The 20,665-nt window shown below is 39.3% G+C and overlaps 1 protein-coding gene across 2 annotated transcripts in view; it reads left to right on the forward strand.

Moving 5' to 3' along the window:
- The first annotated feature begins 3,368 nt into the window (after positions 1-3,368).
- LOC117299290 (PAX-interacting protein 1-like) overlaps positions 3,369-20,665 on the forward strand; it is a 37,741-nt gene continuing 20,444 nt past the window's right edge. For both annotated transcript variants that reach the window (XM_033782781.1, XM_033782782.1), the window contains exons 1-9: positions 3,369-3,552; positions 8,372-8,509; positions 9,475-9,582; positions 11,499-11,612; positions 12,783-13,539; positions 14,282-14,373; positions 15,443-15,538; positions 16,473-16,613; positions 19,951-20,072. In XM_033782781.1, the coding sequence (XP_033638672.1) occupies positions 3,457-3,552; positions 8,372-8,509; positions 9,475-9,582; positions 11,499-11,612; positions 12,783-13,539; positions 14,282-14,373; positions 15,443-15,538; positions 16,473-16,613; positions 19,951-20,072 (1,664 nt within the window). In that variant the 5' untranslated portion in view covers positions 3,369-3,456. The remainder of the gene's footprint in view (positions 3,553-8,371; positions 8,510-9,474; positions 9,583-11,498; positions 11,613-12,782; positions 13,540-14,281; positions 14,374-15,442; positions 15,539-16,472; positions 16,614-19,950; positions 20,073-20,665) is intronic.

The following is a 20,665-nucleotide window of genomic DNA, read 5'->3' on the forward strand; positions in this document are numbered from 1 at the left end:
TTTTGGAAAAATGCGTCAATAAAGGGCTAGAGAGCACCTGCATGTCAATCAAGAGGCCGTTGGTTCAAATCCTGCTGTAGTATTTGTCGTTGTTCAACCCACAATTATTTAAAGTTAACCCAGTCGGTTTCCCTGATCAATGCGCAGTTCTTAGCATTGTGTTCTTCAATCGATCGCACAAGTTCTGCACAAAATCATTGTAAACACTAGTTGGGTACCACGTGGAAATTTGATTTGCGCGCGCAAAGAAAGACATGTTTAAAACGAGTCACTGTGTACGTCGAGCACCATCCATTTAAAATGCATGAGAGTATAAATCAGAGCTTTAACTACTACGCAAGGTTTAGCCTGGATTGTATAGGGTGGCAAACTTTGCTGGAAATTAAAAGCTGGGTGTCCAAACTGTTCACCTACGATACATTTATGTAAATGACAGGTTAACCAAGGTGTCCAAACTTAAAACAGGGTGTCTTCATCCTAACAAAGGGTTTTTGTAGTGACAAGTCTTGTAGTGAAATTTACGCCCACGTTGGCTTGTCACCCGTTTCTGTCAGACTCCAACAACTGTTTTTTAAGTGTGGTAAATCACTTTTAAGTTCGAACGACTACAGACACTTGCTCCCACCCAACAGAAACAATAATCTTAGAAATACGAACAAACTTTGCCCAATCAGGTGTAGAACTAACAGGTACAAAAACAGCCCAATTCCTTCCCTAACCACCCTTCTCAACAGTTGCATTTTTAACTTCTTGGGTTTTTCTGTGGAGCTGGAATCCAAATTGTAGTTATTTGTCAATTGTACATAATCTTTTTAACATTTTGTCTGTAAACACTTTCCTTTTAAATGTTTGTATAAAGGATATTCTTGTTGCTCGAGCTGCGATGTTTGAATTTTTAATAAACCAATAGTAATAATGATAAAAGAGACACATGCACCCCTCTGGCTACCACTATGACTCTATGCTGTGTCAAACTAGTTAAGTACTACATGTATACTCAGATTCATTTTGAACACCACGCACGATATTGAACCTTGTGAGTGATATTGATCCACTCGTGAGGTTTGCGTGGACACCATCATACACTGTACTCTCTCTATGAGAAGGAACCTGTGTGGTTACGCAACCCGACCTTTCGGTCAGTGTGTTTTGACTGTCTTCAGTGCATGCTCTCATCGTCTCATGAAGACCGGTCAAAGCACACTGGGCGAAACGTCGAGCTTTTAAACACAGGCTATCGTTATTAGAGATGTATAGCTGCACGTTACGCGAGCAAACACGTGAACATGAACGTCAGAAAATTGTGCTGTTTCTACTTTAGGTGACGTCACTACTTGTGGCTTATTTAATGCTCATGTATGACGTCTGCACGTTCTTAAGCCTCCGCACTGTATATTGTCCAAAGAATTTAAATAAATAAATAAATAAACCCCACCATTACTGTATGGAGTTCATTATGCACGCATTGTGTATTGCTTGATTTTAAATCCACCATGCGAAGTTTGGACTCCCTATTTAATATTTCATTGATTCCGACAGAGGTATTAAAAGCACTTGACACTAATGGTAATTACTCAAAATAATCGTTAGCATAAAAACCGCTCTTCCCTCTTCTCCCTGCTCCAGGGAATACATTAAAACAAAACAAATTCGAGCCACCCCTACAGGCAGAATTGGCGCAATTACTTCTTGCGGATCCCACCCCCACCCGCCTGTGCTGGTGCAAATTTTAACTCCGTCACTATTGTGTTTTGGCTGTAATCGGCGATTTTTGTCAAATTGTGATTAAATTTTTTTGCACCAAAAAGTTGAAATTCCAAAAGTTTTGCGAATTTTCATGTCCCCAATTTATTTAAAGGATTTGGGTACTTTTTGTAACACAAAACACACTGCCCACAGATTTACATTAAACTTACACCGTTATAAGATAATGATAGTAGAAAGCTTACCTTAAAATATAAGTTGCTGAGGTGCTGTAGTTTTTGAGAAATGAGTAAAACAATGTCATGAAAATACGTTTTCACATGCTAAAACAATTTTCGTCTCATGATCACTAGGACGAACATTATTTCCATGACATTGTTTTACTCAATTCTAAAAAACTACGGCACCTCAGCAAGTAATATTTTCAGGGAAGCTTTCAACTGTCATTATCTTCAAACCGTGTAAGTTTAATGTAAAAATACATAGACCCTTAAAATAGTGAGAAATAACCTATTTCTCAAAAACCACGTTACTTCAGAGCATGGAGGAATAAATTGTTCTGAGTTAGCCGTTTCTCACAAGTTTAATCACAACTCTCCATTGATCGCTTACAAGTAAGTTTGATGCGGACATGATTATTTTCAGTAATTACCAATAGTGTCCACAGTGCCTCAAACAAGTGACGGTGGCACAGCTAGGGAATCCGGCATCTGGCGGAGATTCTGCCTCCTGGGTAAAAGGAGGAGGATTCAAAAGAGGGCGCTATCAGAAGAAGTTTGTACACAATTCGCCGCCGTACAGAATCTACTAACACGCCTGTGTTGCTGCTTTGCCGAAAACTTTGCCGTGTATTTTGAATAAATGTAGTCATTTTGAAGAATTTCGAAATTATTTTGATTAACCCCATCCACCTCAAATTTTGATTTGTTAATAATGGTTTACTTCACAAATACACTGAAGAACAAAGCAATACATCAAATTATATTTTAGGTCAAATGTCTGCAATATCAGTCGTTTAAAAAAGCGGTTCCGATTAAATTAATAAGCAATGATTTTGACAAGTACATAAAACTGTGTACAACAGTTTATAGTTCGATATCATAAGCTTCTCAATGTCTCCCCGAAAATTAGGGGACAAGATCGTACAAAAGTTATGATTATATATTTTTCTTTCCAGTGATTATATTAAAACAAAAACAAAACAACAAAATGAACTTCGATTTTCATTTATTTCTTCTAATCTACCTAGTACCCACAATTATTTTTGGAAAACAACATTGACTGTAGTAAAAAAAAAATGAACGGGCCCCTTATTGCAAACAAGTTGAGTTGATTGCATATACACTGTAACTAGATCTGTTCTGTTTTCTGTTTTTACGTGAAAAGTTTTATCAGCAGAAATACCGAGAACCTTTTACACCCAAAATAATTTCGGGAACGCCCCCTCCCCTCCGCTCCTCCCCGTACTGCATGGTTTCTTTTCTAGCGAATGGGTTGTTGGCTAAAAAAATCGGGCCAGAAACGCGGCTAGCTTGCTTTAGCGCGGTGTTATGGGTCAACGCACTCTTCAATCAAGTCAGAAACCCAAACGTTAATGACTTGTTTTGTACCATAACCGTACACGTCTCCATGCTCTCAGTGTAATGCTATGTGAACAACAAAGCCGCGGGAAACGAAGATAGTGTTGCTGAAAAGTGGGAAGAAAACGCCTCCTAAAACCACCGATCCGTCGCTAGAACTGTTGTATTAATTATGGCTACTGAGGAAGACGGTTCGGGGGATGCCAAGACAGTGGACAAGATTTTCAAAGATGTGAAATTTTATGTAATTGGGACAGTAAATGATTCGGTAGGTTTCCGGTTTTCGGTATTTTTATCATTTTTATTTTCGTACTGTGAAGTGTACTAACTAAATACACTATCCTGGTGTCATGTGTTTTCGGTTACACACCTATATTCCGACACCCCTATATTCCGACACCCCTATATTCCGACACCCCTATATTCCGACACCCCTATGTTCTGACAACTGAACCTATATACCGACACCCCTATGACCTATGTTCCGACACCCCTATGATAGGCTATATTCCAACACACGATGACTATGTTCCGACACGCCTATGTTCCGACCGACAAGTTATATTGCACATTTGTACTCTGTTGACCAATAACAAAAACACAAGTTGTATTACAGTTTGAACGGATAACTTTCCGTATAGCGCCACCACTTTTTCACTAATTTTTACAAAAAACTTAAAAAGGATATATCAATCAGGTAAATTAGATACCCTGGTGTCATGTGTTTTCAGTAGGATAACAGGAAAATTGTTCACTATCAAAAAATTTTTTTTTTTTCAAATCATCTATCCCATTTTTTAACAATAACACTTTCACTTCATGGTGTGTTGAAATTTTTAAAGTTTTGGTTGTACATTGCGAGCGAGAGACAGTCGCTATTAACAGTGCTTATGCATGCACGACATTAGAGCAACGTCATATGTTTTCACACCTTTCATTGGTTGGTATTTTATTGAATAGGAAAAGTTTCCGTATGGCGCCACCACTTTTTCATTCGATATAAAATAATATAGGAACTTATTTACCTGATTGATATATCCCTTTTTGTAAAAATGAGTGAAAAAGTGGTGGCGCCATACGGAAAGTTATCCATTTAATATTCAGAAGCTAGTATGGCGTGCAAAATAAATCAAAAATATTATTCAATAAGTACTTAACAAATTTAATTACATTTTTGTCCTAAGGCATTATGGCTACTATAAGAATCCAGAGATATCATAAGGCATGAAAGTAAAACACCCCACCCCCTTGAAACACACACACTTCATAACAATCCGTTTTCCCCCATTTCAGACCAGTAATGTTTGGTTTCAGGAGATAAGAAACCAATCTATGATATTTTCTCTTTAATGTAGACTTAATATTTATTATGCTTATCGGAATTTATAACAGTTATGCAGTAAATAAATTTTAAAAATTGTTGTCATTTTCACTTAAAATATTTTAATATTTTCCCCACATTTGCACACCATAGAATCCCAAATAGTTACCACCTCACGTGATCCATCTAGTGACTAAAGCAGAATGAAACTCAATCTAGCAGATAGTAATTTTGTTTTGAACTTTCGAGGTTGGATGATGTTTCTTTGACTCATTTGAATGTTGGCATAATAATGCACTAGTGATTAGTACCAAAAATCAATCATTTTATAAATGTTTGAGCATAACCAACGACAGGAAACTTTATTCTCAGCATGATTAAGCCTGATGAAAATACAGACCGTGAGTAAACTGCATAGCTTCTGTCACCGGTGCATCTTGCACAATTTCGCGGTAAACGGGAATCAAAGTTGGGGACCGAAAACATATGAGGGTCGATAACGTATGACGCTACGATACTATATTATTTTATTTCGAATGCAAAAGTGGTGGCGCTATACGGAAACTTTTACCGTTTGAACATTCATAAGTTGAATTTTGTCAATTCTTTTTTTTAAAGTGATTGAATCAAATTGAGATAATTGAATCACACATGAATTTGGTGCTTTACAATTTTCTTTGTTAGATGCGTGTCCGTGACATGAGCCTTCAATTTATAAAAATAAGTCTCCCCTGCATTTATTGCGCAGATGTGTAATTTCTTTAATTTGCCCCCCCCCTCCAAAAAAAAAATAATAATAAAAGTAATAATAATTATGTTAACAATTAATAATAACAAATAATCAAGTCCTACCCCCCCCCCCCCATTTACTCAGCCCTTCTTACTAAACCAAAGTTGCAGAGTAACACTTTTCATATAAATTATACCCACACTGTTTTTCTTGAAAAATTTCTAACACAAAACGTTGGTGCAGGTTCTCGGAACATAGGGGTGTCGGAACATAGGGGTGTTTGGGTTGTCGGAATAAATGGGTGTCAGAACATAGGGGTGTCGGAATATAGGGGTGTCGGAACATAGGGGTGTCGGATTTTAGGTTGAGTTGTCGGAACATAGGGGTGTCGGAACATAGGGATGTCGGATTTTAGGTTGAGTTGTCGGAACATAGGGGTGTCAGAACATAGGGGTGTCAGAACATAGGGGTGTCGGAACATAGGGATGTCGGAATAAAGAGCAGTCACCGTGTTTTCAGTAGGATAAACAGGAAAATTGTTCACAATCAAAAACTAAGTGATTTTTTTTAAAATCATCTATCTATCCAACCTTTTTACAATGACCCTTACATGTACCATGCTTACACTTCATCGTGATCATGTGTTAAAATATTAAAAGTTTTGTTTTTCTGTTGCAAGAGATAATCCACTGTTTACATAATTTGCTAATAATGCGTGTACAAAAATACAACATTGGAGCGACAGCTAGCCCTGGTAGGATGTCAGTCAGTGCCACTGCACTGACGTCCTGGGTATAAAGGTTCCTTACAATGCGAACACAAAGTTGACTACAATTTTCTTTATTTTTTACCTGATGTGAGAAGCTGAAATTCCGTTCATATATTCATAGTGTCCCTCACTAAATTCTCAACGAGTTCACAGCTAACAAATGGAAGAAATTATTTCTGAAAATATGTCGAAGTTCTGCACTGGGGATGTGATCATCGTGTACCAATTGATAGTGTGAGCCCAAGTGCGCATGGCTTTGAGTACAGTGCATTATCTTGCCGCTATTCGCCGTCAACTGGGTAGGTGCCGTTAACTCGCCTTCAACTCCTCAAATATACATTTTAAAATCCAGGAGGCATAAAACTGAAATATTTCAGCTCAAATAGAATTTTTATAAGTTTCAGGTTGAATTTCGGTTGCAAAAATCAAGGTTTTTTTTCTTGTGAAAAAAAAAAATTATAAGCAGCAAAGGCGTCTGCCGCCATCTTGTTTGTTCACAGTGCTTCTTTGTACATGTGCGGACAACAGAGGGCACTTTCCTGCGCACGTATATTTTTTTTTCTTGGGACGGTTAGCATGTGCTAATTTATGGTAAAAAGTGGCCTCGTTTGTCCTGGGAAAAAATATGCTTCCAGCACATGGAGTCTTGGCACAAGACATCAATGCTGGTATCGCATAGTTCTGCGCTTTGTGTAAATTGCTCGCTGACTATTATCCATCTGCTTTAGTGTTTGGTTGACGCAAGTTGACAGCGATTTGGCTGCAAATAGCAGGCTGCCAGTGATCTGTGCAAGAAAGTGTTTACACGGAAGTTAGTGCACGACGTGGGATCGGAAAACGCCAATTTCGATTTTCTTTTCACAAAATGTTAACACCAAAGGAGAAAATTCAGCAATTTAAAACAATGCGAGCTTGGATTTCCAACTACAAGGAACATGTGAGTAAGAGTTCAGACTCGGGTCAGAGTTAGGTAGAAATGTTTTTAACAGATTTTTGAATTTTGTTCGCAATGGTACGGGACCTTTATACCCAGCCTGGACTCCGTCGCTTGTCTGCAACGGAGGAGTCCAACCTAGGCTAGAGCGACAGCTTATGTTTTCAAACCTTTCATTGGTTGGTATTTTATTGAATATGTGCGATGCGACAGAAAAGCAACAGTGAGTACTGAGCAGAAAATTGCATTTTTTAAAGAAGTATTTTTAATTTAAAGCAACGGGTCGCACTAAATACCGACAACTCACATCAACTCATGACAACAATAGTAAATGCACTTTAACAGAACATTTGAACATACGTTGTAAGTCAACCGTTAAATAAATGCACAAGAGTCATGCTGTTGAAAAAAAATTATTTTGAGTTGAAAAAAAAGTGTTTTTACCCGAATTTAGTAACGAACAGAAATATCCGCCATGTTGTCTTTCAACGCACTTGGACGATTTCATTACATCGCAGGGGTGATACAATATATGCAAGATGATTATTTTCCATTTTATGCGCCTCTCATGGAGTGTAAAAAAATTTGATGTTTAAATCTCCCCTTCTAACTTTGAATTCCAGAGTGGCGGCTTAGTTACTAACAAGAGAGAAAAAACAGCAGCTAAAACCAAAAGAAAAAAGTACGTCGAAAGACCACTTGGAGAATATTTCCGTTTGTTACTAAATTTGGGGTAAAAAACACTTTTTTAAAGTTAAAAATACAATTTTTTCAACAGTTTGAAAGTGATTTAGATGCATGACTCTTGTTCACATATTTAACGGTTAAATTATGTTCAAATGTTCTGTTATAAGTGTATTTAAAAAATTGTTGTTGTGAGGGGTCGTGAGTTGTCGGTATTTAGTGTGACCGAACGCAACAAAAAAAGCAAAAAAAGCATTATGAATGTTAGCCCTGGTAGGACGTCAGTCAGTGCACTGATGTCCTGGGTATAAAGGTTCTTTACAATGCCAACACGAATTTGACTACAATTTTGCAGGGCGGCAAATTGTTCAGCAGGGCGACCTTAAATTTTTGGAGGCACGCTTGCCCTCCATAAACCCTTGTGTGTAGAACACTGATAGTCTCATGAATATATTAACAGTGATCTCATGCTTACTCATTACATTAGTTTTACTGCAACAACCATTTTTATGGACTTGTGATTTGAGGATCGATTTTTAAGACTTTGCATTGAAATCTTTGTTCAACGATCGGTCGACACAACGCACATTAAAAAAGGAGTCCACTAAACATTGCCTTGCATATGACCTTGTTGTGTTTTTCTCTATAGATTGAGAAGCTACTTATGGATGGTGGAGCTAGTCAGGAATCTTATCTTACTGATCGAGTATCTCATGTGATTGCCGATGATGATGAACATCCTGAGATCAGTGAGGCTAGAGATCTGTTTGATCTTCCTGTTGTTTCAGTAAGTCATTCATATAGGATCTCATTAAAGGGACACATTGCCTTGGATTGGGCCAGTTGGTCCAGATAGATTGTATTTCGATATCTTCAAATTAAAAACAACAATTTATTAATCAGCAGAGTGATATTTTGATAATAACGTCCAATGGCAAAGGCTTAGCTCAAACTTGTTTGTGGTCCTGGTCACCGAGCCACATTGCCTTTGATCAGGCGAGTTGGTCTAGATGCGTTTTAAACCGTTAGACATGAAAGGCACACATGAATAATGGTTAGGAAGGTATTTTAAAAGAAGAATGTAATGACCCATACAAAATGCCTCAAAAAAAACAAATGTGTTAGTTCACGACTTAAAAAAGTGCAATGACTTAAAAAAAAGTGCAAACGTGCAATTTCAAGGCATATTTGTATTGATCATTGTATTCTACCTCTAAAACATCTTTCTAACCATGATTTCTTAACAAACGGTTTCAAACACTTTAAAGGCAAAGCAACACAATAATGTTGTTAAAACTTTTAGAGGTTAAGAACATGGAAACAATCTGAAATCTGTATATTTTGTGAACCATCAATATTCACAAACAGATTAAATTTTATGGCAAAGAGTGTTTCACGACCCAGCAGCTTTCAGTTGAGAGTTCATTGGCCTTTAAATTAAAAGAAACGTCCTGGTCTTTTAGGTAAATTTTAACATTTTATTTTCCCTTTCAAGTGAGTATTGGAACGTGTACGACTTTTCCAATCAGTTGTATAAAACCAGGCATTTTATCTGAATTCTGAGGTTTGTTTTGGGAAGAAAAAGTTATGATTAAATGTACTGAAAAGTCTCTTGAAAATGGACATGTATGTCAGCCATTGTAGAAATGTTGCTAACCTTTTCCCATGACCTAATCATGCTTGCTTTTAAAACATTGAATTCAAAGTCACATTACTTCATTCAGTATTTGCTTTTTGTTATTTACTTGCTAGGCATTGTGGGTTGAGATGTCAATACATTGCAGAGTTCTTCTACCAACAAAGGCTTTTTTGCCGGAAAAGAATCAACTTTTCACCAATGTTGTTGCATGCTTCTCACAGGTTTGTTGGATAATTCAAATACGTTCAATGCAACACTGTACCAATGTTTATCGCATTGACCTTTATGTCAGATACAAGTAGCATGCCCATTGGTGTGACATATTGTGCATGACATTAGGCCTGGATGACTAGTGAGAGGCCTGGATGACTAGTGAGAGGCCTGGATGACTAGTGAGAGGCCTGGATGACTGGTGAGAGGCCTGGATGACTAGTGAGAGGCCTGGATGACTAGTGAGAGGCCTGGATGACTAGTGAGAGGCCTGGATGCCTAGTGAGAGGCCTGGATGCCTAGTGAGAGGCCTGGATGACTAGTGAGAGGCCTGGATGACTAGTGACAGGCCTGGATGACTAGTGAGAGGCCTGGATGACTAGTGAGAGGCCTGGATGACTAGTGAGAGGCCTGGATGACTAGTGAGAGGCCTGGATGACTAGTGAGAGGCCTGGATGACTAGTGAGAGGCCTGGATGACTAGTGAGAGGCCTGGATGACTAGTGAGAGGCCTGGATGACTAGTGAGAGGCCTGGATGCCTAGTGAGAGGCCTGGATGACTAGTGAGAGGCCTGGATGACTAGTGAGAGGCCTGGATGACTAGTGAGAGGCCTGGATGACTAGTGAGAGGCCTGGATGACTAGTGAGAGGCCTGGATGACTAGTGAGAGGCCTGGATGACTAGTGAGAGGCCTGGATGACTAGTGAGAGGCCTGGATGACTAGTGAGAGGCCTGGATGACTAGTGAATTTTACTTCTCGACAAGAGTGAACACACTTTAGCAGAGATGGGTCAGAGATATGTGGCAATGTGGATAATGAGATAATGTGGATTTGATGAGCAAAGTGTTTGGTGTTTGCTCTTTTGAGTTTTAATATGAACTAAAATAAGGGAATAAAAAAGGGTAGCGACAAGTTCTTAAACAGCCGATTAAAACTGGCAGGGTCGTTGCCGTGCGATAAAGGCCCGAGCCTCGGCACCGACCCTGCAAGGTTTTCACTATTCTTTTATTCCCATGCATAAATGCCTTTAAAGGTGTAATAAAGTGAGAAACTCTGTCAAACTTATCCGTTTCCAACGTGCTTCAGCTCTGTACGTCCGTGTGGTGCATTGTTATGACTGATCACAGGTTCTGGATCCGTTCGTGCGCGTATAGTCTTGGTGCAAGGCGTTCTTGTTTTCCTTTCACACACAGCGTGGCCAACTAACCGACAGCGCCCGCATCGTTTGTTAACTGGAAACGCCTTGCACCAAGACAACCAGTTATAAACAGAGCTCCAGCTGGTCATTATCAACCGATATGCCTAGTGAGAGGCACCCTCCACATTGATGAGTAGCGAAACTCTCTTAAAAAACAAATTTTGTTTATGATTTAAATGTGTAGGTTTTATTGACACCTTTTTGTAAAATCAAAAAGCCTTTGAACATTTGCTTGTTGTAGAGACACTGAAACTTTATTTTGCACCTTACAATGCTTTACTTTGATTTTAATGGTAGTCAAATTCTTGTTTGTGAAAAAAGTTAGTGGACGATTTTAAAGGCACTGGACACTGGTAATTGTCAGAGAAGAGTATCCTCACTTGGAGTATCACAACATTATGCACAAAATAACAAACCTGTGAAAATTTGGACTCAATTGGTCATTGAAGTTACAAGAGAATAAAGAAAGAAAAAAACACCCTTTTTGGACAAATTATGTGCTTTTGGATGCCTTTATTAGGCATCCAAAAGGCTTCAGGCCTGAAGTCTTTTATTGTTTGAATGGAAATTACCTCTTTCTCAAAAACTATGTTACTTCAGAAGGAGCCGTTTCAGCAGCTCTCCATTGCGGTTACCAAGTAAAAACACATACTTTTTAGTAATTACCAATAGTGTCCAGTGCCTTTAAACCATTGCTGTCATTATATTGTTTTCGTTTCTTTTTTACAGATGTGTGAGAGTGACCGAGTTGCATTATGGGCCATGGTTACGTTCTTTGGTGGATCCTGCCAGCTAAATCTCACCAAACAATGCACCCATTTAGTCATTCCCAACACAGAGGGGGTAAGGCTGCAACTAAAACCATATAGTCATGTAAAGCCTGGTTCACACTTCCTGCGAATGCCATACAAAGTTTGACGTCACAAATTCACAAAGAATAATCCACAACAGTTGAACTGTGTTCAAACTCCTGCCAACCATTCTCTGCAAACACAGCCATGTGACGTTCAAATTCACTTTGCATTAAGTATGAACCACCCATTTAGTCATTCTAAATACAGAACAGTAAGATACACACCCTCGGACATTCTAAATACAGACATGTGAAGTTAAGATTTCCTCATTAAAGGGGAAGTGTCATGGCCGAGCAATTAAGAGCACTGAATTCAAACTCTTGTGTTTCTGATCAGCAGAGTGTGGGTTCCAATCCCCCAGTCGTGACACTTAAACAAGACACTTAACCATTGCTTCGTCCTTCGGATGGGACGTAAAGCCGTTGGTCCCATGTGTTGTGTAACACATGTAAAAGAGAACCCAGTGCACATATCGAAAAGGGGTCCGCCCCGGTGTTCCTGGCTGTGGCTGCTGAATGCGCCGTAGTACCTTGTAAACCCTTATAAGGTGCTACATGATAGGGTCTCAGAATTCATAACTTCACTAAACCTTCACTTCATTTCATCTTTCTGTATAAATGTATACATTAAGCGACTTGAGTACCTTGTTGGTAGATATGTACGTGCACTATATAAGACTTCAATATTATTAAGAACATGTATGGAGGGTTTTTGTGCAATATCTGGACAAGGGATCAAGTCAGACAAGAAAAGGTTCCCTTATGAAGAAGAGTCCAAGATCCCAGGCTGTATCAGAGCTTTGCGCAACACACTTGCCAGCTAAAACCAAACTCATATATGCTGCAATTTGTCTCTCTGCATGTACATTATAAACTACAGAGGGTTATAAAAGACCCTTTGCATGCATTTATAACGCAAATTGGTACAGGGACGCTGAGCTCACGCGCACATGACATGGCTATTTTCCAATCATTTGCCTCCTTCAACCCCAATAAGGGCGCTTTCTGACCCCAGTGAGGGCGCTTTTTAGCTTGTGACATCACATGCAAGGGGTCTATTGTGTCATTTTAGCAAATAGGTAGGATTGAAATCTTTATTGATAATGACACTACTTGAGCCATTACTGATGAGTTTTATGATTATTGATTGTTTCTTGTAGGCCAAGTATGACTGTGCTCTCCAACATCAAGATATTATTCAGATCATCACTCCAGATTGGATTGTTGAATCCATCAATGCTAAGAAACTGCTGCACACTCAAATATACCATCCAAATCTACTCTTAAGCAAAGCAACTGAAACAGACTCAGAGGTTGCCATGGAAGCTGACTCCACAACGCTGGAAGGCGATGATAGTCAATCCATTATTACATCACAAGAAGAAGATATTAAATCCCATGATGCACCTGGAATATTACTGACACACGGTACTCCGCAGAAGCAAGCAATGAAAGCCGTTTTCAAGATGAAAGCACCATGGCAACAAGAACTACCACCAATGCCACCAACCATGAATGTTCCATCAGTCTCACATCATGTTCATAAACATAAGAAAGACAAAAAGAAAAAGAAGAAAAAGAACAAAGATAAAGATAAAAGTCACAAAGATAAGAAGAAAGACAAGCGCAGCCATGACCGGCGTGTTGGCACGGCTAGTCCTAGTAGTAGTAGTACCATTACAGAAAACAGTAGCCCTCTCAGTACGTCATTACCAAGGACATTACGTAATATTACTAATGGTGTAGATGCATACATGCCTGGTGCTTCTCCAACTGGTGACCGTAGACAAATGTCCCAAGTACTGAGTGCTATTGCTGGAATGGCATCCCAACAACAAACACGTCATGAGATTATGAATGCAGGAATGCAGCAAGCTGAACATAAGACATACTACGGTCATGATCCAACATATACATGTGAGTTTCAGATCTGTGCACTTCGTCTTTGAAAGGGCACCAAGGCATTTCTCCTTGTTAAAGGACACCCGTATTGGAGCATTTGAAGGGTACTAAGGCAATGACCAGGGGGCATGGAGGCAATGACCAGGGGGCATGGAGGCAATGACCAGGGGGCATGGAGGCAATGACCAGTGGGCATGGAGGCAATGACCAGGGGGCATGGAGGCAATGACCAGTGGGCATGGAGGCAATGACCAGGGGCATGGAGGCAATGACCAGGGGGCATGAGGCAATGACCAGGGGGCATGGAGGCAATGACCAGGGGGCTTGGAGGCAATGACCAGGGGGCATGGAGGCAATGACCAGGGGGGCTTGGAGGCAATGACCAGGGGGCATGGAGGCAATGCCCTCTGTTGAGTCTATGAAGTATCAGGCCTTGAGTTAATGGGGTTTATTAATAACTTCTATTTTGACATTGCACTTTTTAACAAATGCATTTCACCATAATACTTTTTTAAGGTAACATTGTGTTAGAATACAACAGAGACAAAAAATGCTTCTGATCTTGCAATTTATTAGCCAAATATATTGTAGAGCTGGTCTAGTTTTCCTGAATCACCTTGCAGCAATATTGATGAGAAAGGTTGCCCTTAGCTACCATCAACTAAAACAAAGACTCGCAATCATCGTGCCTGTAACTTATTTGAAGTTTTTACATGCAGCTAATAATGTAATAACATGTTGTTTTCTTTCTTTACAGTGGCTAGTGAGAACTGTTTACTGGGTTGTATATTCCTTATTATTGAATACCCGCAGCTATTGGGACCTCCATACATTGCAACATGGAGGAAGGCAAGTATCAACGCACAGTGCAAGCAGAGCCAATCAAAACAATCATTAGGCTGTTGGTCTGCACTTATAATATGAAGTAGTTTTATAAATAAATATTTGGTTTGCGGTAACACCATGTATGTGTAAATAATGTCCTTTCGAGAACTTTTTCTTGCTTTATATTCTACTAGCGTAGATTTTCAGAATTTAGGAGTTCTGAAAAGAACAGTCCTGCTTTTTAACTACATATACATGTGCTACATTGTACTTTATAGCCAGGACTACTTCTTTAGCTTCATATGATGAATTTTATTAAGCGCCTTGTATATTTGAACATCCACTACGATGAAACAAGTACCATACTTTCATGTATTTGAACACCCACAAAATATCCCCTTAAAAAAGTTTATTGCTCGCTTCGGGAACCATTTCCCTCGAAATTCACGTGCGCGCTATTTTTTGACATGCCTCTAGTTCACGGTTGCGAAAATCTTGTGCACTAGACTATAATATTAGTTAACCCCACGTGACCGTGTTTCAGCCAACCAGAATACAGAACAAGCAAGAGGTGTGTTAAAAATATAATAACTATACCTAAAACAGATTGAATTCAACATCACATGCCAGTTGCTATCTTTGCTGTCTACCAAGCGTGTGCGCGAGTAATCACGCACTTATATGCATGACAAGTAAACTGTCACCTTGGCAACCTCTGGCGAAAGTCTACTAGTCATGTCCTTTACATCCGTGAAAGTGTTGTACGCATGCGCGTACATTGCTCTAGCGACATCCAATACATGAACAAACTTATCCTGGTGCATTTTATTTCACAGTCATTATTTCCCCTTGCTCCAACAATTTTGTTCCGTTAACTGAGTAGGGATGTATGAAGTATAGTAAAACATATAATGTTCCTAGTTTATTTTGGGTGTACAGTCGATATGAGCTCCCTTGGTGTTGTTGACGTAGTTCCCTCAGTGGCCATGTTGTATTTGTATAATATCGACTGACAAGAGACACACTTTGCTGGGAGAGTGCTATGACATGAATGCTGAGTTTAATGATTGCATTATACTTGCTTTATCTGCAGGTCATTAGTGAACATGGAGGCATTGTGGATGACTGCTATTCTGATCGCATCACTCATGTACTGTGTGATACACAACGTAGTGAGGTCTTTAGTCTGGTCAGTATACATTGTACATTACTTCATCATTACATACATTTCCTATGAGAGTCTTACTAATGTACTGTGTAATACACAACACAGTGAGGTCTTTAGTCTGGTCAGTATACATTGTACATTACTTCATCATTACATACATTTCCTATGAGAGTCTTACTTGTGTACTGTGTAATACTCAACGCAGTGAGGTCTTTAGTCTGGTCAGTATACATTGTACATTACTTCATCATTACATACATTTCCTATGAGAGTCTTACTAGTGTACTGTGTAATACTCAACGCAGTGAGGTCTTTAGTCTGGTCAGTATACATTGTACATTACTTCATCATATACATTTCCTAGTAGAGTCTGATTAGTCAGGTATGAAGCATCGACCAGAGCCCAGTTTGAAAGAGGTGCTTATGCTGGAAATATTGCTCAAGAATTCTGCTAAGCATTAAGGAGCAGGACACCAGTCTTAATTTTTCACGTAACATTGTATTTTGGCTGGTAACCTTATTCTGGTGGGCATAATTAGTTCATGCCGAGTTACCACTTGTGTTTAAGCAGCTCTATGCAACTGGGCATTGGTTCTGAAGTGAACCATGTTAAAGATTAGATCAAACATTTACTGTTCCATCCAATGAAGAGAAGTTTATCCACAAGACTTTATATGTTATGATCAAGTGGGGAAAGTACCTAAAGTTAAGGAGAAAGATACACTTTGTAGGAATCAATTGGAAAGTAAATATAATTACAAAGATGATGTTCAATTTACATCTGAATTGAATTAAAATGCTGGGTAAATATTTGAACTACTCTTATCTTTATTAACAATTACACACTGATCAACGATCATGATGTAAGAATTATTGTTTATATTAATGTAAGTGAATAGTTTGTATCAGTATTATATCAATCTTACTTATGGAGAATGGTTGTTTTATCAAACAGGCAATAAAAGATGGCAAACGATGTGTGACAGCAAACTGGTTGAATGACTGCTTAAAGTTGAAGAAGATGCAACCTCCATGGAGAGCCCTTCATTTCCCAGTCATTAGTTACCCATTGCATCCCTCAGCCTGCAAGGAACAGGTCAGTATGGGTAACCATTTGCCAGTCCTTAGTAACCATTTCCCAGTCATTAGTTACCCGTTGCATCCCTCAGCCTGCAAGGAACAGGTCAGTGTGGGAAACCATTTCCTAGTCATTAGTAACCATTTCTTGGTCATTAGTTACCCATTGCATCCCTCAGCCTGCAAGGAACAGGTCAGTATGGGGAACCATTTCCAAGTCATTAGTAACCATTTCCCAGTCATAAGTTACCCATTGCACCCTCAGCCTGCAAGGAACAGGTCAGTCTCGGTAACCATTTCCCAGTCAATAGTTAACCATTGCACCCTCAGCCTTCAAAGGAAAAAGTCGGTCATTAGTAACCATTACCTAGTCATTGGTAACCATTTCCCAATCATTAGTTACCCATTGCATCCCTCAGCCTGCAAGGAACAGGTCAGTATGGGTAACCATTTCCCAGTCATTAGTAACCATTTCCCAGTCATTAGTTACCCGTTGCATCCCTCAGCCTGCAAGGAACAGGTCAGTTATTAGTAACCATTTCCCAGCCATTAGTAACCATTTCCCAGTCATTAGTTACCCGTGGCATCCCTCAGCCTGCAAGGAACAGGTCAGTATGGGAAACCATTTCCTAGTCATTAGTAACCATTTCTTGGTCATTAGTTACCCATTGCATCCCTCAGCCTGCAAGGAACAGGTCAGTATGGGGAACCATTTCCCAGTCATTAGTAACCATTTCCCAGTCATAAGTTACCCATTGCACCCTCAGCCTGCAAGGAAAGGTCAGTCTCGGTAACCATTTCCCAGTCAATAGTTAACCATTGCACCCTCGGCCTTCAAAGTAAAAAGTCAGTCATTAGTAACCATTACCTAGTCATTGGTAACCATTTCCCAATCATTAGTTACCCATTGCATCCCTCAGCCTGCAAGGAACAGGTCAGTATGGGTAACCATTTCCAAGTCATTAGTAACCATTTCCCAGTCATTAGTTACCCGTTGCATCCCTCAGCCTGCAAGGAACAGGTCGGTCATTAGTAACCATTACCTAGTCATTGGTAACCATTTCCCAATCATTAGTTACCCATTGCATCCCTCAGCCTGCAAGGAACAGGTCAGTATGGGTAACCATTTCCCAGTCATTAGTAACCATTTCCCAGTCATTAGTTACCCGTTGCATCCCTCAGCCTGCAAGGAACAGGTCAGTCATTAGTAACCATTTCCCAGCCATTAGTAACCATTTCCCAGTCATTAGTTACCCATTGCACCCTCAGCCTGCAAGGAACAGGTCAGTCTCGGTAACCATTTCCCAGTCAATAGTTAACCATTGCACCTTCGGCCTTCAAAAAAAAAAGTCAGTCATTAGTAACCATTACCTAGTCATTGGTAACCATTTCCCAATCATTAGTTACCCATTGCATCCCTCAGCCTACAAGGAACAGGTCAGTATGGGAAACCATTTCCTAGTCATTAGTAACCATTTCTTGGTCATTAGTTACCCATTGCATCCCTCAGCCTGCAAGGAACAGGTCAGTATGGGGAACCATTTCCCAGTCATTAGTAACCATTTCCCAGTCATAAGTTACCCATTGCACCCTCAGCCTGCAAGGAACAGGTCAGTCTCTGTAACCATTTCCCAGTCAATAGTTAACCATTGCACCCTCGGCCTTCAAAGGAAAAAGTCAGTCATTAGTAACCATTACCTAGTCATTGGTAACCATTTCCCAATCATTAGTTACCCATTGCATCCCTCAGCCTGCAAGGAACAGGTCAGTATGGGTAACCATTTCCCAGTCATTAGTAACCATTTCCCAGTCATTAGTTACCCGTTGCATCCCTCAGCCTGCAAGGAACAGGTCAGTCATTAGTAACCATTACCTAGTCATTGGTAACCATTTCCCAATCATTAGTTACCCATTGCACCCCAAGCCTGCAAGAAACAGGTCAGTCTTAAATAGTATCAGTAAGCCAACTTCATCTCACTGATCAGCAAATTCCCTCCCAGAAATAAGAGGGGGGTTGTTTTTGAGCTCACAAAAGGTGATCACTCATCATGGAATATTGACTAGGAAATCTGAAAGGGAGGCATTTCCTTCTACACATGTACATGGTTCTGGTCTTGAGTTTAAATGTATTATTTATTAATATTGTGTTACGATTCGATAGAAGAACAATCTGCTTTAAGACAGTTTTCTATGGAAATGTGAATCATTGTGATGTGCTTTAAGCAAAATGAGTTATTTTTAATTTGTTTATACAATTTAAAAGATTACAATCTATGCTTCAATGCTGTTAAAACCCAATGTTGATACCACCTTTGGTTCAAACGAATGAAACTATAACAAAAAGGAGTTTAGAGTCAATTGTTTATTGGATGACCTTGCCACATGTTCTGCCAATGCTATATTTAAACCCTTTTTGATGTTATTTATAAGGATGTTGCCAATAAAAAGCAAAATATATCTGGCATTTAAATTTACCCAAAATTATTGTCGTTTGTCCACAATGATATTTCCACAAACGACTCGTTTAGCTTGATCCTTGATTTTGTCAAAGTGAGAACCAGGAAATTTCAGAAAGCAATAAAACTCACCGCAAGACAAATTGTTGGATTACCATAGTGATTTGTATTGTGACATCACACTTTATTAAGCAACTACAATTGATTTGCAGTTACGATCAATCTTAGGTCTTTGTGAAATCTGCCCCAGGAGAAGTCCTGGATTGACCGAGTCAAGACACACACTATGTTTATTTTGTATCTGACATTAAAATACATTCATAAATACCTCGGACAGTTTCGCTATTCCTATTGGTGGAGAGCGTGTCACGTGGGTGTGTATAAACCTTTGTTTATGACCAGTAAAAAGTGTTTAGACATGGGCGTGACACGCGAGCTTGCACCTGTGATTATAAGACAGTTTCTTCATTCCTAATCCTATTGGTCGAGAGCAACGGCTGAAACAGTTTTGCCATATCACGCGATACGCGTGACACTCACAGCATTCCCTTATAAGGAGTTGTTTACCCGATCGGGCCGAGGGCCTTACCATTTCATAGCTGGATGGGTGTTGTGTTGAAAGAAATCATTGACAAATTATAATTTTTGCATTTTATTTTACTTTTTGACCAAAAAGTGTTGTTGTTTTTTTACCGAAAAGGTATTTATGAATGGGAATCAATGTGTGGTGAAGAGGTTTTCAACTAGTGGTTTAATCCCAACGAGGCCTGGTTCTTGATAATTTTACCGAGACGAAGTCAAGGTAAATTATCAAGAACCAGGCCTCGGCGGGTTTAAACCACTAGTTCCCTTATTGTTGACTATTTACATGTATTGGGTTGTTGTTTCTTGTTGTTTCAGGTTATTTCCATGTCTGGGTTTGAAGGCAGTGAGCGAAACGATGTCAAGACATTAATGGAACTCCTAGGAGCTAAGTATACAGGCTACTTCACCAGAGCAAATACACTCCTCATATGTAATAGGTACAAACTTCAGCCTTGTTTTTCATTAACTAGTATTAACTTTATTTAATCCCATCTTAAAGACATGGTTTAACATCAACGGTTAGTTATTAAGGATACAAAGAAGTTGATAGAAACAGGTACAATCAATAGCAATTGATACATTTTGTATTTTAAACAAAATTAACTAGAATTGAACTTGATCCTTTAACCACCAGGTTAATGTGCCAGCACTCTACCAACTGAGCTATGTACCTAACCCTAATGTACCCTAATGTTGTCAATAGCTTTGTTCAGGGTGTCAGAAGTAACTGGAACTTTGGTTTTCATATTTCTATGAAGCAAATTGTAACCACTGCAACAATTATAATTAAAAAAATTGTTTTATACTGGTTTGTGAAATACCAAAATGATTCCATCAACTCTTTAAGTGGGTCCCTTTTCTATTGTTTGTGTTCGTCCAGCGGGTAAGTGTGCTGCTTTTCATGTGCACTTCTGTGTAGTGAATACTGAATGTTGTTGTACTACTTTTTGTCTGTCTGAAATCTCTTTTTCTTTATTGAAGAGTGTTAACAATTTCCATACCACGTAATTAATTTCAACAAGACTTTCAT

The sequence above is a fragment of the Asterias rubens genome, chromosome 14 (assembly GCF_902459465.1).
Source record: "Asterias rubens chromosome 14, eAstRub1.3, whole genome shotgun sequence".
Taxonomy (NCBI): Eukaryota; Metazoa; Echinodermata; class Asteroidea; order Forcipulatida; family Asteriidae; genus Asterias; species Asterias rubens.